At 41.0% G+C, this 16,012-nt stretch overlaps 1 protein-coding gene across 1 annotated transcript in view; it reads left to right on the forward strand.

The window, feature by feature from the left end:
* Positions 1-342: 342 nt before the first annotated feature.
* The window catches only part of LOC116919881 (Krueppel-like factor 3), a 37,402-nt gene continuing 21,732 nt past the window's right edge, over positions 343-16,012 (forward strand). Inside the window, exons 1-3 of the mRNA XM_032925942.2 lie at positions 343-1,071; positions 6,633-6,827; positions 7,720-7,903. Coding sequence (XP_032781833.2) covers positions 1,060-1,071; positions 6,633-6,827; positions 7,720-7,903 — 391 coding nt within the window. The 5' untranslated portion in view covers positions 343-1,059. The remainder of the gene's footprint in view (positions 1,072-6,632; positions 6,828-7,719; positions 7,904-16,012) is intronic.

Here is a 16,012-nt window from a genome sequence, read left to right on the forward strand (position 1 = left end):
CGAGAGAGGGAAATGGTTCCGACTTTTCCTATTACATTTACAGCACGTTCAATTCGAAAGAATGTGTAACCTATGATGAATGGTTGCATACAAAAAGATCTGTTTTTTTTTCTTTCGAAATCGCACGAGGAACAAGCAAACAAACATCAACAAACTTCGAAAGATTGAACCAACACAATTTATCTTCTCCATTTGCTTTTGGCTGCATGTGTGTCTGCTGTGTCTGCGTGCGAGAGAGTAAAAGGCTACGCCCACTTTTCGTCTGCTAGGCTTTTCTTTTTGCTCTACAGGTTTCCCCCCCTCCGGTCCCGCCCTTTCTATCGTCCCATTGCCGTCGACTTTTGAATTTTCTCAGTCGCTGTTGTGCCTCGTGCTAGGTCGGACGTGCCTTTTTTTTGTGATTGTTCAGTTTTCCCTTTTTTTTTCGAATTTTGTTTTTTTTTTGTACTTCCGTTAGTGTCTTTCTTGTTTTCGGCATTGACTTTATTTTTATTTCAAACAAGAACGAAACCTTTTTTTTTGCTGTTGTGGCAGAATTTCATCGAGTTGACTTTGATTTTGGAATTGAGAGGGACAAAAAACGATCGTTTACATTACCACAACGACAGCTGTGAACCGTGAACAAGTGTTGTTTCTTTTTTTGGTCGTGTATGTGTGTTGTTGTTGTGTGTGTTGTGTGTGTGTGTGATATTCCCGTTTAGCGTTCGTGCTGGCCCATCACATTTTTGCCTCGTGGTCGCAAGTTTACAAGTCCCCTCGTGTATGTGTGTGTCTGTGCCTGGGCAGTGTGGCGGCCATTGGAGCTAACAAGTGTTTTCGCGGGCTGCCATGACACGAGGATTCAACAGCATTGTCGAGTGTACGGACCAATTAGCCCATCATTCCCAGAACGTGGAACATTCGCTGCTTGTATGTTGAACGGGAAAGGAAAAGCCGGCCACACGTGGACACACGAGACCAAGTGTTTCAATCTCGATGATCAAGACTTTTTCTCTTCAAACTGCCATTTGAACAGTGAACCTCGTGCAATTGTGGTTTCATCATCACCAGACCGCCTACATGGTTTACCTGGTAATATATCACGTTTTTTTTTCCCCTTTTTAAACTTTTTATCTCTTAAGTTTCACTTGAAATGTTTGTGTTTTGCCCAATTTGAAATTGCCCTTGAGAACAACACGTGGTGTTGTCTTAGGGCCGAGAAATACTTCGAAGAACTTGAACCTGCCTCTGTGTGTGTGTGTGCGCGCGCGCATTCTATCAAAATGGCCGACTGTCGTCGTTTCGACAAATATTTTGTTCCATTTTCTTACCCCTCCCTCCCGTCTTTTTGGGTTATCTCCCGTTACGCTGACTGACTGCAGTGCACCTCCTTTCGGAGTAATTTATGGTGTCAAAATTTTATCCATTCGCATTGAGGGTTTTTCCTTTTCATTCTTGTATAACATTTTGTTTTGTTTTAATTTTTAACTTAAAAAAAAAAATAAAAACAAAACAAAACCAAAAAACCTTCAAGGCTTTTCGTGATGCCTCGAAATAGAAAACAAATGCAATCATTTTGGTCTTTCGTGTCCGGAGGATGGAATCATTGATAGGATTAGTCGATCAAGCGGTGGGCGTGTCAGGGTTCAGTACACATACCATAAGAGCATTGAACGCGCCAAACTCGAAACAAACAAAAAACTCGAAAAACATGCAAGTCAAAAAAGAAAGAACAAAAAGGTGGGGTCTGATTGCACTGGGACTGTAGTATCTTTTTGGGACACACACAAACAACACACACACACACACACAAAAACAGAGTTCGAAAGACTCTGTGTAATGTTGTGTGGCTACACGTGCATCACGCACACACACACACGAAAAAAAATGAACGATATAAGAGAACGAAGAAGGTTGACGGCCTCGTCCCATCTCCTCCCATTCTTATTTTTCCCGCTCATTATTGACTTTTTTTTTCATGTTTTAAATGTCGAGATAGCGTTTGTAGATGCCGCTGTTTATTTTTCTTTGCTTACTTGCCCGTGTTAAGCTAGGGCGAACGATGCCAAAGTGATTGGGTGTTTCGATTATTGTTGTTTTCTTTCAATTTCAATTGCGCGTGTGACATTGGAGAAAGGAAACATGCCGGATTGACACATTGCTTGTTGCCATGTGTGAGAAACAAACACCCATGAATTAAAATAATAAAATTTTAAAAAAAAGGGCGAACGATACCAGTCGTCTTCTTCTTTCCAATGGAGAAAACAAGAAATGTTAATCGTGGAACACTTTTTTCTGCTGTGGATAGGGGCTCGATTGTCGATCCTTTTTTTCTTACAACAAAGGGCGTTTTCACATTGATGTGTGTTCAAATTTATCTCTGTAACATGGCCGACGGCCCAACCAAACCCACTATGTTGTTTTCTCCCCCTTAAAACCGATGAAATTATAGAAAGAAATTTTATTTTATTTTTTTATAGTTTGGGTTCTGGTAGAGGGAGAAAAACGTCTTGAGATTCGGGAATAATCTCCCTCCTTTTTTGTTTGTGTGGACTTCTTTCATCCCCCCTGCCTTCATTCCTCCACTTGTAGTCTGGCCCTTCCCCCACCCCCCTCTACTGCATTACAATTTTCTCTTATAAAAAAAAATAGAAAAAGGAAAATTTGGATGAATTTTTGGAAGAGAAGGGAGGCACAAAAACCTCCTCCTTCCTGACCAAAAAAAAAATCTAAAAACATCCCCCCCCCTCATATACGGTTGGAAAAGGGAAAAAAAAAAAATTCCACCTTAACTTGTTCCTACCCTTTTTTTGTGGGTGTGGGGTGAGGACCCCATTCGCCCTCTAGGTAGGGATACGTGTGTAGATACGTTCACCTGTGTGCACACCACGCAGGTAGAGGTGGATCGGGGGGGTAAAAAAAAAAAAATATGAAACGACCTCTATATCGCCCCCTTCGGCTGAGAATGACCTGCGCCGACTCTTAAAAAAAAAAAAAGAAAAGAAAGAGAAATGGACACGAGATGTATATAAACTAAATATCCCATTCCTCTCCCCTTACCACCATATTTTTTTTTTCTTTTTCTACGCCGGGTGTAACCCCCCACCTACCCCACCTGAAAAAAAAAAAAAAACCACTCCCATACCCCACCTGCTGTCATCTGTAATGACTTCCACGGTTCCGTGTGGCTGGAACTAGTGGCAGGCAAATGTAGAAGACAAAAAGAAACAAAAACACATCGTCTGGCCACACAATATAATCAGGTCGCCAAGTGATAGCTGCTACCACACTCTACATAAGCCAAGCAAGAAAACAATTAAAGCGAACGAACAAGAAGAAGAAGAACATCAACTTTTTTTTTGTTGTTCTCTTTGATGGCTCTTTCTTGTTACGTTCTTTTCTTTGAAAAATTCCGTTTTTTTGTGTGTGTGTGTGTGTGTCTTGTGTTTTATTTAGGAAGGGGGAATTTTTTTTCCTTATTTTTATTACGTCGAATGAGATGCAAACGAGGTTTAACAAGTCCCTTGGACCCATCAGTGAAAGAATGACGCGCCATGGTGCACCAGCGACACCCAATGACAATGGCCCTGATTATACGTTTGCGAGCACCTTCTCTCTTGTCTTCCTTTCTTAATGGGATCCATAAAAAAAAAAAAAGAAAATAAAAGGAGAAGAAGGAAATCAAATTAGAAAGAAAAAAGTCGAGACACACCAGACCACTCGGAGAATTCTCAGTTTTGATTCTTCTTCTTGTTCTCCTTCGCTTTTTTTTTTAAACATTTTTATTTCCTTTTTTAACTATCAGCAAAGGCAATAGAGTCCGTAGGCAAAAGAGAAGAATACAGTGGCCAAATAGGAAAAATAGGGGAAGTTCTTTAACTTCAAACAAAGAAAAGCAAAAAACTACAAGATATAAAAAAAAACAACATTCCATACATTTTAAAGCAATCAGAGAATTTGGGTGTGTGTGTGTGTGTGTGTGTACATTTTATCCAGGCGGGATATAAATTTTTTTTTCTTGTTCTGGCCTCTTGTCGAGTGCCAACTTATTATTTTTGTGTGTGTCAGGAAAGGCACAGTATGGAGACCAAGTCGTAGACAACAAGTCTAGTCGCAAAATACGGTAGAAGCGAGGTCCGTACGTGAGCTATTTCCGCAATAGTCATGACCCTCCCTCCCTTTTGTGTGTGTGTTTAAACCCCCCCAATTCCAAACGAAACTGGAACTAAAAAAACAAAACAAAAGGGAACCTGTCGAGAATTGTATAATCCATTTGACTCGAAAACAGATCTTGAGATCGTGATTTCAGAAAGGCCACTAACGTTCCTTTGCCCTCTTTGTTTTTGTTACCTTCTTTTATTCTTAAAACTCTTGTAGGTGTCTTGTTTGTTTAAGGGAGAAAAAGGGAAATTTGTTTTCTCGTAAGATAATCCTTGCCCACCCTGAATAGCCCCCCTCTTTTTCTTTAAAAACCCTCATCTATTCATAATGTTATCCCACGTCAATGGTTAAGTGCAGTTACAAGTCAAAGTCAAGTATAAGAAAGACAAAAGAAAAAAACAATTGTTACATTTAACAAGGCAGATGTCTAGTGGTAAGGTAATCCCTCCATTTCGTCTGCCTCACTTTTCAATGTACAAAACATCGTATTTTTGTTTTTCTCTCTCGTCCTTTTTAGTGAAATCATCTTTTTTTTTGGGGTGGGGGGGGTTAGCAGCTAACAGGTGGGCGTTGCCCCGGGGTTTCTGACCCGATTGGGTTACGTACACAGTTCAGGGTGTTCGTCTGCCGTCGTGTTTGCGCTTTGCGAGGGGCTCGACATCCTTTTTTGACACATCGGGGAAAACGATCCTCAGACTGTTGTTGTTTGGCTGATGACGACACGTTCCCGTCCGCACCGTCTTTGACAGACAGCAATCGGAAACGTCATGCCAAGTCATGCACTTGTTAAGTGGGGGAGTGGGCAGTGGGAATCGCAATCATTGCCTCTTTCTTTTTTCAAGACGTCACGAGCGTCAGTTTCTCCCGTTTGATGAACTAAAACGATGGACATCAAACTAGAAGTTAAGAGAAAAAAAAAAAATAAAATAAATGGGTGGATAAGAATTTAAGATTTTTGGGTTGTCATTCCCGTTTTTTTCCCCCCTCTTTTTGTCCTCCTGGAAACAAAATTGCTGAGCATTTTATGGGGGACTGATCGCCAAAAGGGTCAAGCAACCCGGACATGTTGGGCAATAACTCACTGGAGCGCGTCACGACGACGAAACTTGCACGGCACGCGGTTCACGAAAAGACAACAAACAACGAGAGGAAGATGTCAGCCAAGTGAAGAGTTCGTCTTGTACGACATACTTTGAATATCAAGTCGATTACGCCACAGACAAAGATGGCATTTCATTTTTAAAAACTTTTATTTCACATAATCAAATTCGAAAATCCTAACGAAGTAAAAGGCGTTTGCAAAATACGCGCGTTCATTTGCCGACATGCTGGAGCCGCTCCTTTTCGTCCAGTCCGAGTGTCTTGTTTCATTTTTTTTTTTTTTTTTTCTAAAATAAGTAAAATCAACTCAATCTTGGAAGGGGGGGATATAACAGAATACGCATGTGTGTCTACACAAACAAGTTTCAATCATACAAGACATTCCACTTGATTCAGTTGCAAAGCGCTTGCGTGCGCACGTTGCGGCTATCCCACCATCCAACGAAACCCAGTTATGGACGTGACGGACGCTCCTCTTCCGATATTTTTCCGCATAGTTCAAATGATTGAAACCCAATTAATTTATTCAAAAAGCGGATCTATTTTGGGGTTTTTGATTGCGTAATTTCTTGCACTTTGCGACGACGATCTAATGATTTTCAACTATACGTGTCCTAACGTCAGTTTTAGCCGCTGCTGATTCAGTTATGTTTACGATAGCTGCGGTTTGAATGTTGATAAAAATAGTTTATTATTATTTATTTTTGAAGTTGTATTTTTTTTATTTCCTTCTTACGACAAGTTTGAAAGACCACCAGCGAAATAGTGCCCCCCTTTAAAAATGTCCTATCGTATATCCGCATCCCCCCCATGCACTCCCAACGATAGGGAGGCGCTTCCCACCTGTTGGTGTTCTAAAATCATTGGAAAAAAAAAAAAGAAAACTACAACGGCTTGTTGTAAATCACACATTTCGCCCTTCGCATTGTGCAATGGCTAAGCAATGGTTGCCATTCTTTTAACATCTACAACTCGGTCCATAAGGAGACGAGGATAAAAAAAATTAAAAAAAGGGTCGAAACTCGTGATGATTAGTAGAGCGGGACTCGATGGCCCCAGGAGCAGTCAGAAAAGCTAAGCATCTCATTTTTGTTTTTTCCCATCTTGTGTTAAGAGCATCTTTGAGCCAGCTCAATCTGTAATAGTAGATGTGTGGCCTCTATTGGATGATTTGGTCTTATGTTCTGCTCTGGCCAATCGGCAAAGAACAATGGCTATAGAATAATGAATGTGGCAGACATTTTTAATATGCTGATTGGGTTGTATATTAGGACCCTTATAGTCCTACTTTATACAAGCCATAATAATAATTTTAAAAAAGAACAATCCAAAAATCTCAACTGTTTAATTAAATATCTTTATCTATTATTATTTTTTTTTGGACGGTGTAGGGAGAAGGAGCGACGGTGGCGACCAGCGGAGTGGAGCGTTTCTTCACTTCGAGCACCAAGAATTGCAATAGCAACAGCAGTAGCAGCAGTAGCACATCGAGCAGCGGCCGTTGCCACACGACGGGGCCGCCTCTCCGACGACCGCCGACTGACGTCGACCCCGTCGTCATGCACCCGACCATCAACTACAAAGAGGTGAATGATGTCTGGTGCTACGTGTTCTTACTTTTTTTTTTGGGGGGGGGGGGAGGGGGTGTTTGTTGGACGTGTTTATTCGATAAGGGAATTGCTAATAAGTCAATTTTTGGAATCAAATAGAGGAAAGAAAAAAAGGATTTATAAAGAAAACGTGAGTGGTCGCTACCGTTTTTTTCTTTCTATCCTCGTGTCCCGCAGTTGGTTGCACGGTATGTGTCCCTATATGTAGCATGTCGTATTAGAGAAAACGCTAGACGTGACCCCCCCCCCTTAAAAAAAAAAATCAAATTTTATTTATGGGGCGCGATTTTAGGAATCCCTATCTGTTCCGTGAAAATTGTTTTCAATTCCCGCGTTTTTTTATCTCGTTTCACGGGTCTTGTTACGATCAGCTGATCTGATCGATTGATACACGCCGTTGTTGTTCTCTTTCAAATGCCGTTCGAGCAGTCAAAAATAGCCATCCTCTTGGAAAGGAACGTTTGAAACACGCGTCGATTTCAGATGGCCAACGCGCACCGATTTATGGCAGCGATAGCGAAAAAAATGAAGGCAAATTATAATCCATTAGCATTTAGGTTTACAACAACCGACATGTTAGCTCGATTTCTTGTTTGTCTTTTCCTTCTCCTTTCCCTCTCTCTCTGTCTCTCCTATTTAATCCGCCCGTTTCAAACAGGGACGGAAATTTAAAAAACAAACAAACAAAACCAACTTGATTAATGCGCGTCATTTGGTGTATCTAACTAGGTCGCAATTTTTGGCTAGTTGTTTTTGATTGGGGGACAAGTTAAAGGTTTTTTTGTTTTTGTTCCCCAAAACTTGAACAAATTGAAATTGCGTTCCGATCAAAGCCTTGATGTTCTTTTGGTTCTTATTCATTTTGCAGAAACAGGCCGAGTGTCCGCCAATCCAAATGGAGCCTGTCGATTTGTCGGTTAACAGTCGAGGAGGAGGTCATCTGCTTCTAACAGACACGTCCAGCAGACGACGCTCTTCTCGCTCGCCCGAGTCCCGTAAGCGGCGCTCATCACCGGCCAACGGCATCATCGACTTGCGAGTCAACAAATCAGGTAGGAAACTTTCTCTTTTTTCTATTATTATTATTTTTTAAAAAATAAGGTACACACATACACACACACACACACACACACACACACACACGCTGTTTTTGGAATAATGAATTTTTTTTTCCGCTCTTTTGGCGATCGTGTCCGCATTAGTTTAGACAGCGTCAGACAAAAGAGAAGAAAAAACAAAACAAACGAGTCAAAACGAAAAGCTGGAAAACATTAACGACTTTTCAACGAATAAAATATGGTGAAAACGAAAGAAAAAGCCATGCGCTTGTCCCGGCTGTCTTCTTAACTTGCTACTGTTTTCATTTCCTTTTTTTCTTCTTCTTGATTTGCTCTGCTTGCCTGCGTGTTTTTTTCTCTCTCTCTCTTGTTCTCACGCGCAAACATATAAAACACACCTGGCGTGGCTCTTCTTTCTTTGGGAAAACGGACTGTCTTCTGCCCTTTCATCAGCACCAAGAAACGAGCCTGCCTCAATTTTCGTTCAACCCAAAAAAAAAAAAAAAAAAACAAAACAAACAAAGATCTCAATCCAAGCAATTTCAAGTAGGGCTGCAAAGAAAAAAAGAGTTGCCGGTCGTTTGCATCTGGAGAACATTTTCCCCCTTCTTTTTATTTATGATTATCATTTTTTCTTTTTTTCATTCTTTCTTGCGTATAAAAATATTATGTCGCTACTTAATTGGCCGTGTGTTTTGTGACGTTACGGGGGAAAAAAAAAAGAACGAAACAAAAAATGGCGACAGGAAATAATTGAGATAGAACCCATTAAGTAGCTACCAACCTGTTGTTTGTGTAATTTTAATTTTTTTTTTTGGCCGTGTGAGAAAGGCCACTTGATACACCAACGAGGTGTGTAGGGCTATAGTTGAGTACACACACACACACTCGGTCCCGGTTTATGATTAAATAATTTTTTTTTTGTTTTTTTCTCGAATTAAAGAGGAAAACGCCTGGCCCCCATGTTGGGCAGATGTGACTGCGATTGATGCTGTGGGCGATCGTTATAAATATCGTAATTGGTTGGAGGTTTGCCGCTGCTGTTGTCGGCTTTTTTTTTTTCGGAAGCCACTGGCCGCCGGCCACAGTTGACAAAAGAAATTAACGTTTCATTTTTTCTTTTTCTTTTTTCTCATCTGCTGTGCGCAAAAGACAAGTGCCGTGGCGCCGCTACCGCTCTTGGGGCCTTGGGAAGTTTTGAACCGCCTCTCGTTTATCATTTTGTTATTTTTTGTTGCTCTTCTTTTTCTTTCCCTTTCTGTTCTCACGCACGCACAATCACGCTCGACAGCTTCCACCCTGACTTTCTGATGCCTTCTTCTCACAATTGAGAACCAAACCCTCCTCTTAAAATAAAAAAATAAAAAAATATCTTTTGGCCATGGTCTTTTTCTCCCGTTATCCCATTTGTTTTGCTTTGCGTCTTCTGGCGCTGTCATGGCAACGATCCAGACATAGTTTCGCACGCCCGTTTGCGCATCAAGAACTCCGGATGCGGCTGGGATCCGGGCTCGAACCAAATCGTGACTTCAATCAAATCATTTGTCAAAAAAAAACAACAACGGGGAATAAACAAACAAACAAAAAGGAAAGAGGCAAAATCCCCCCCAATAGGACGGGGGAGGAGGAGGACAGGGCGGTTGGGAAGGAAGGCGGAATGGTACAAAAGAAGTGCCAAGTGCAATCAGAACTTGGAATTTTTGTTGTTGTTGTTTTGAGCGAGCAGCTCGTTGTAGTTCTCGTTGCTCCATCTTTCATCTGTGGCCCTAAAAATGTCCAATTTTTGCGAGACATTCATTTTCCTTTTCTCGATTGTAAATTTGCTTCGTACTATAACGAGGCCGGTCCCCCTTTTTTTTCTTTTCTATTTTCCCCTTTTCATTTATTTTTTTCATTTTCTTCGCTTAGCCAAAAAGGCAAACGTGTTTTGTGTCGTTGATTTGATTTTAATTGTACATTCATCCCGCATTTTGATGGATACATTCACAAAGCTCCGCGGTCACTGGGTACGCTCCACTGGCCGCCCTAACCCCTTGTTTTTCCCTTATTTGTACGGTATTATATGAGGATCATTAATAACGTCTGGCTTGAAATGGACTACGTTACGTTAAAAAAACAAAACAAAACAAAACTGATTCCAATTGTATCCATTTATTTGGATGTGTGCCTGGTAACAGGGCAGAGGAAACCGTGGCCCAACAATTTCATCCAAACGAAATAAGAATGAGAGTGAAGGAAAGGGAGGGGTGTTGGTCAAGACGATCAAGTTGGGGGGGCAAACGTCTAAAATCGTATAGATTGCGAAATGAAATCAAAAGACACTCCCATTAATATTTGAAACGGGTTTGCGTTCGTGTAGGAAGGTAGGGGATGTGTGTGTGTTGAGAGTGGGGTTTCAATTCGGGCCGCTCGACATCTAATCGCACTGTCTGTGAAATGAATCGTTCGTGTAACGAACGAGTCGTGAGCGATATGGGATGCTGAACTCGTGATGTCCATTCGTCGCCTTGGGGCCATCTGTGGGTTAGAGGTGGGGGGAGGAACACAACAACAATTGCAGCCAGTTGATGTGAAACTCCTTTTTTTTTTTCTTATTTTAATTTTTGCACGAAAGAAACACGCACGCATTCAAGCGACAACCAAAGTCACGAAGAGATTGCGCCAGGAGCGTCGGCCGTGATCTCTTGTTTCGTTCTTCCATCTTTTCTCCACAGGGCTTTCCAGTGTGGCACGAAAAAGACCTCGCCCACACTATAATCATCTCTCTTCGAATGCGCAACGCAGAACACAATGTGTCTTTTTCTGAATTTTCTGTTTTTCTGTTTTTCTTTTTCTTTTTTTTTTTTTATTTTATTTGCCCAAGGACCCAGCGAGAAAATGGCGATCAATGAAAAGATGGTATCACTTTTCATTTGGCTCGAACCCACCGTGTTTTTTTTTTTTTTTTTTTGCACAGCAACGCCATTAGACAATTATTTTTTAATATCTTTTGGCAGTTCACCTTCAATTTGATTGAATTACGACACACGAGATGTGTAGTAAAACAGCAGACGATTCTTCTTCGTAATTCCCGCCAAACGATTGTGGTGAATCATATCCGAAAATGCCAAAAAAAAAGAAATGTATTTCCCTACGTCATTTACCTTGAGCGTATAGCGAAAGTTAAGGAAAAAAAAAAAAAAAGATAAGACGAACTCTTCCTTTAAAAAAACAAATTTCGTAAACGTTTTTTGTTTTTTTTTTGGTGCTGAATCGTCTTCTTTTAATGGCCGTCCATGGTTTAGCGGTGCGTTTTTTTTTTCTTCTTTCGGGGCGCTCGAATCGCGTGATGATAATCGCCGGAATGAAAAACTACCAACTTTGAATGGGCAAGGTCCTCAATGGGGGGACGCAGCAACATCTCTGTATTGATGGGGATGGGCCGGCCAGGCCTTTATTTTATTTTATTTTATTTTATTTTTTTTTTTTTGCCTTGGCACGACCCTAACACACAACAGACGGTAAATACCAGTTTTGAATTTTTTCCCGTCGCGCGTCTTCTTGGCTCTCCTTCAACCTCTCACGTAGCGAGACATAAACAACGTCTGTTAATTTTTTTTTTTTATCTTGTTTCATGGGTTTTTTTTTCTTTTAAAATATTTACAGCCACCGCCACCTTGCGATTCTCTTCCGCCTCCTCCTCATTTTTGTTGTTCTTTATTTTATTATGTTTCTTTCCTTCTCGTGTAAATTAACATATTATAATGAAGACGCTCTGGTGCCGATGACTATCATCAGCTCGGGCCCTCGATGATGAGTCGGGGGAATCTCTTTTTGTTTTTTCTTTAAATGCCGTAGTCAAAACTCAGCCGTATCCCTCACTTGGACACACCCCGATTATGATTTCGGTGCTGACTTTGCTATTAAGCGCAGATCTTTCTGGGGGAAAAAAAAAGCTCCCCCCAATCGAAGGTTTTCAACTCTCTCCTCTCTCATGAGTTCGCCAAAAGAATAATAAAATAAAAGAAGGGGATTTTTTTGTTTTTTTTTTCACACAAATGCCGCGTTGCCAATGTTGATTACCTGATTTTCCAGTCCGCGTTCATACCGTTTTTCGCTGACACTCTATGAATTATTATTATTTTTTTTCAATCGTCATCATTTTCTTTTTTTTTGTGTTGTTGTTGTTCAATTTTCTGTAAATGCCAGGCAGATGATTGCTGGTTGCGCAATAATATAAACAAGGACGTAAATGTTAAGGTTGGATGTAGGTCGTGCGATGGCCAGTGCAGCTGTCCAGTTGGAATCTTTTGAAACCGTAGAATCTGTCGGCGTTCCTTTTGAAAATCTCATTTTTTTCTCTCCTGTCCGTTTCCAATAATCGACGCGCGCGCGCACGCTCACACAACAGATAAATAAAGATGAGATGAATCGATCTGTTGAAACTCTTCAAGGCGGAGGCAATCAAAAAAAAATATGGCTCTCAAATAATAATAAAACAAAAAGGCAGACGCGCCTGTTTGGCAATGCTCTTTATTATTATTTATTTTTTTGTTGATTATCGAAACAAATCTGAGGACGATCGTTTTGTTTCGATTTTCCCACAAATTCTTGGCTTTTTTTTTTTCAATGTCTTTTGCCCAGTTTTTATGAACGTCTTCAAAATGTAGCGGCAACATCTGCTGTTTGGTTTGTTTCAAAGTTTCTTTTGAGGGTACACTTTTATTTTGATGTCCTCGTCATCTTTTCATGTTCCCTTCTGCTTGTCAGTGGCATCCACGTAATGCCTTTTCATCGCCGCTTCTTGCAGCATAATAAATGAGAGAAGCGAAAGTTTTTTTTTTTCTTTTAAGATGATGTGCCTTTAATGCCGTGAAAAATCGCCACACGCAGAGAAAGCTCTTTTTTATTCATCAATTTTAGACGTTTTTCTTTTAAAAAACACGATCGTTAGAGGGCTCGTTTCAGGCCACAAATTCCTGTAAAAAAAGGGGGAAGACGAGCAATCAGTTGTTGGTTGAAAAAATTGTGCTGTGTGTATTTGAAAGAGAAAAAACCTTGTAGATTCCGTGGGTGGATTCTCGGGTTGGTTAACTCTCCCCCCCCCCCTTTTTTTTATTTCGGGGAATATTAACCAACTAGTCGTTTGCCTTTTTGAAATGAACCGGAGATGGTTATTCTTCCCTATTTTTGTTTTATTTATTTATTTATTTTTATTTCCCTTTTTTCTTTTTTTCTTTTCGCCAATGCCGACGTTTTGTTAACAACAGACAATAACAATAGCGCAGAGTCTTTGGATATAGACAGCGCGTCAATGAATATTATGAGACTTGGAGTTTATTTCATTTCTTTTTTCTTTGCTTTTTTTATTTATCTTGGAAAACGTAATTTTTGTTGCTCTGCAATTTGGAAAGGTGAAATAGCTGTAGAACGGCAGGCGCTGGTTGGTTTTTGTTTTCATTGTATTTCAAGGAGAGAACAACAACAACAACAAAAAAAGGGAAATTGAGCCAACGGATGGAATTAATAAGGGCGTGGATCGTGTGTGTAAAAGCCAGGCCGTTGAGCTGGCGAATAGACGAGGAATGGAGAGAAGGAACCCACGGCCTGATCAGCGTCGTGGGCCGCCACCTTCCATTGCCGACGTTGGGCTCGATAATGACGGCGTGCGATCATCGTGAGGAATGATTGGACACGCCTCGCTGTTTTGTGTGTGACGCAATCAATCCATCCACACCCATCCGTTACAGTCGCAATCAACAGCTCCGGTCTACAAAACGAAAGACAGCTGTGCTTATCAAGGTCGTCGTTGAGAACGCAAAGAGAGTGGCGAACGTTATGGAATTGAACTTTTTCAACCTCTCCTTTTCTTTTTCCAGAATTCTGAAAAATTATTGGATGCAATCCCCTTTCCTACCGCCCTCTTAATCTAGTACGCACGTACGCTTGTAACACTCGAACCCCAAAAAGAAATACCAAGCCATCAGGGGTTTGCCACTTGGTTCTGCGGTTTTCAGGGGAGCGCGCGCTCCAAGCCAAAAAAACAAAAACAAAACAAAACAAAATTTGGAATTGTAAAAAAAAAAAAAAGTGGAAAGAAATTAAAGTGTAGACGAATTTAAATAAAAATTTTTGCGCCCGCTTCGTACGTTTTTCGATGATTTACGATGGACGACGTATCCGTGTTAGACCGCACTTTATTACATTGACTGTGCAGCAGCTGAAACTTCTGGACATTCTTTTAAACAATCCAATATAGACAATTTCTCGCAAACCGAAAATCCCGGCATTTCGTTTGCCCCTTCGTGTTTTGTTGCGCGGGTCTTTTGTTTATTTGTTCGTTTTTAATTTGGTTTTCGTTATTGAACTCTATAACCGTCTTGTGTTTCCGTCCTGCTGTTACACGCCTTTCCCAATCGAATAACTTATTCCTTTCACGTCTTATAGCTCCCGACATTTGAAAATAAAATGAAATAAAATAAATAAATTGCTATTCGGCACATCGTTTTGTACTATGGAGAAGAAATAAGAGAAGAGCAATTATCTTTTTTCATTCCACGCTAGTCGGATGATTATGAATTGCCTTCTCCTTTTGTTTTTCGAACTTATTGTTTTCCTTCTATTCGATTTTTTTGGGATGGGATGGGGGGGTGGTGTTAAATCTGTAATTTATACAATTTATATTCGTCTTGTGTGCCGTGCCTAATAATAAAGCATTATCAAATAGCTATGTAATAACGGTCCTTGTCTCCGCCATTGAGCGTCCCGCACCGTTACCCAGTCATTATCCGATTAAGTGGCGGACAAGTTTTCTGGCTACTCTCTTGCCGCTCTCCGCTGCTGTTGTTGATTGCCACAACAACACCAACGTGAAATTGGCCCGCTCGACCACGATGCCGGCCAAAACACGTTCTAGTAAAGGCCGCCATTTTTGTTTTAAATTTATTATTTGATTTTTTGTTTTTGTTTTTAAATAATTGAATTCGAGAAAGAAAGAAAGAAAAACAAAGAAATTTAGAGTTAGTTGAAAACGTGCGGTAAGCCGCGTCGACCAACACACACCGGGGTATTATTGATAGTGCTATACTATAGGGGCCGACACACCGTTCATCACGCGCTGCTAGAGCGAACGTGAATCATCACCACGGCCATCACGATCTATTTTCAGGTGTCGGATGAAGGAGAGAAAAAGAAAATGAAAATAAGGTCAATTAAACAACGGAAACAGTTGAGTCTGTTTGTGATTGTTCAAGCGAGGCTCGATTCAGGCTGGACTTAATTTTTTTTTTTTTTTTTTGGTTTCTTCATTTTCGAGGGGATAATTTTCATTTTTTTTTTCCCCATTATGTTGCCGATCTGTTGTTGCGGTTGACCATCAGCTGATTGGCTACACAACAACAGCAACTCTTTTAAGTATAGCAGAAAAGTTCTCATCCTCTGCACCGCTAATGGTTTTCTTTTTCTGGTCGGAAACAAAGAATCACTGGAGCAAAACCCCAAAGTTTTTTTTTTTAGGCCCATTTCGGGTTGAATTGCGCGCGTGTTTCGCCGACCGTGTGGCGGAACGGTTCAGTTTGTTTTTGAGGTCGTTGTGTACAAAAGCCTCTCTCTTTCTATTCTCGTTGTCTCGGCAGACTTTGCAAATGATCGTGTGATTATACCTCGTAAACGCCGGTTGCAGTTTAGGGGTTTTCTTGTTTGCGCTGCCGAGTTGCGGCAGAGACGCTCCCGCGGCCATCGATGCTGCGGCGGCGGAACGACCGCGCCAACACGCGGCGCTCCCCCCTCCGTCCGTTTGCGTGGTTCTCGTTTTCCTATTGCTGAACTGGTTAAAAGACCATACATTTACTTATAAAGGGGATCTCTTTTGATTTTCATGCTAATTGCTTCGTTTACACAGGTATAGAAAGTATACTAGAATGTACAAAGTTGTGTCTTCTTGCAGCCACTGTTTGCACCGAACAACTGCTGGAGTAATAGGATGGCGGCGGGGCTTTGTAAATGGAAAGAACTTCAATCGCGTCTCGAATTTTTGTTTTGACCGGGATTGGTGTCGCTGGTGTATCGTAGATGAAAGGTGTAGATCACGGTCGCCGAGAGTGACACAACAAACAGACAACAATT

Source organism: Daphnia magna, linkage group LG3 (genome assembly GCF_020631705.1).
Source record: "Daphnia magna isolate NIES linkage group LG3, ASM2063170v1.1, whole genome shotgun sequence".
Classification (NCBI taxonomy): domain Eukaryota; kingdom Metazoa; phylum Arthropoda; class Branchiopoda; order Diplostraca; family Daphniidae; genus Daphnia; species Daphnia magna.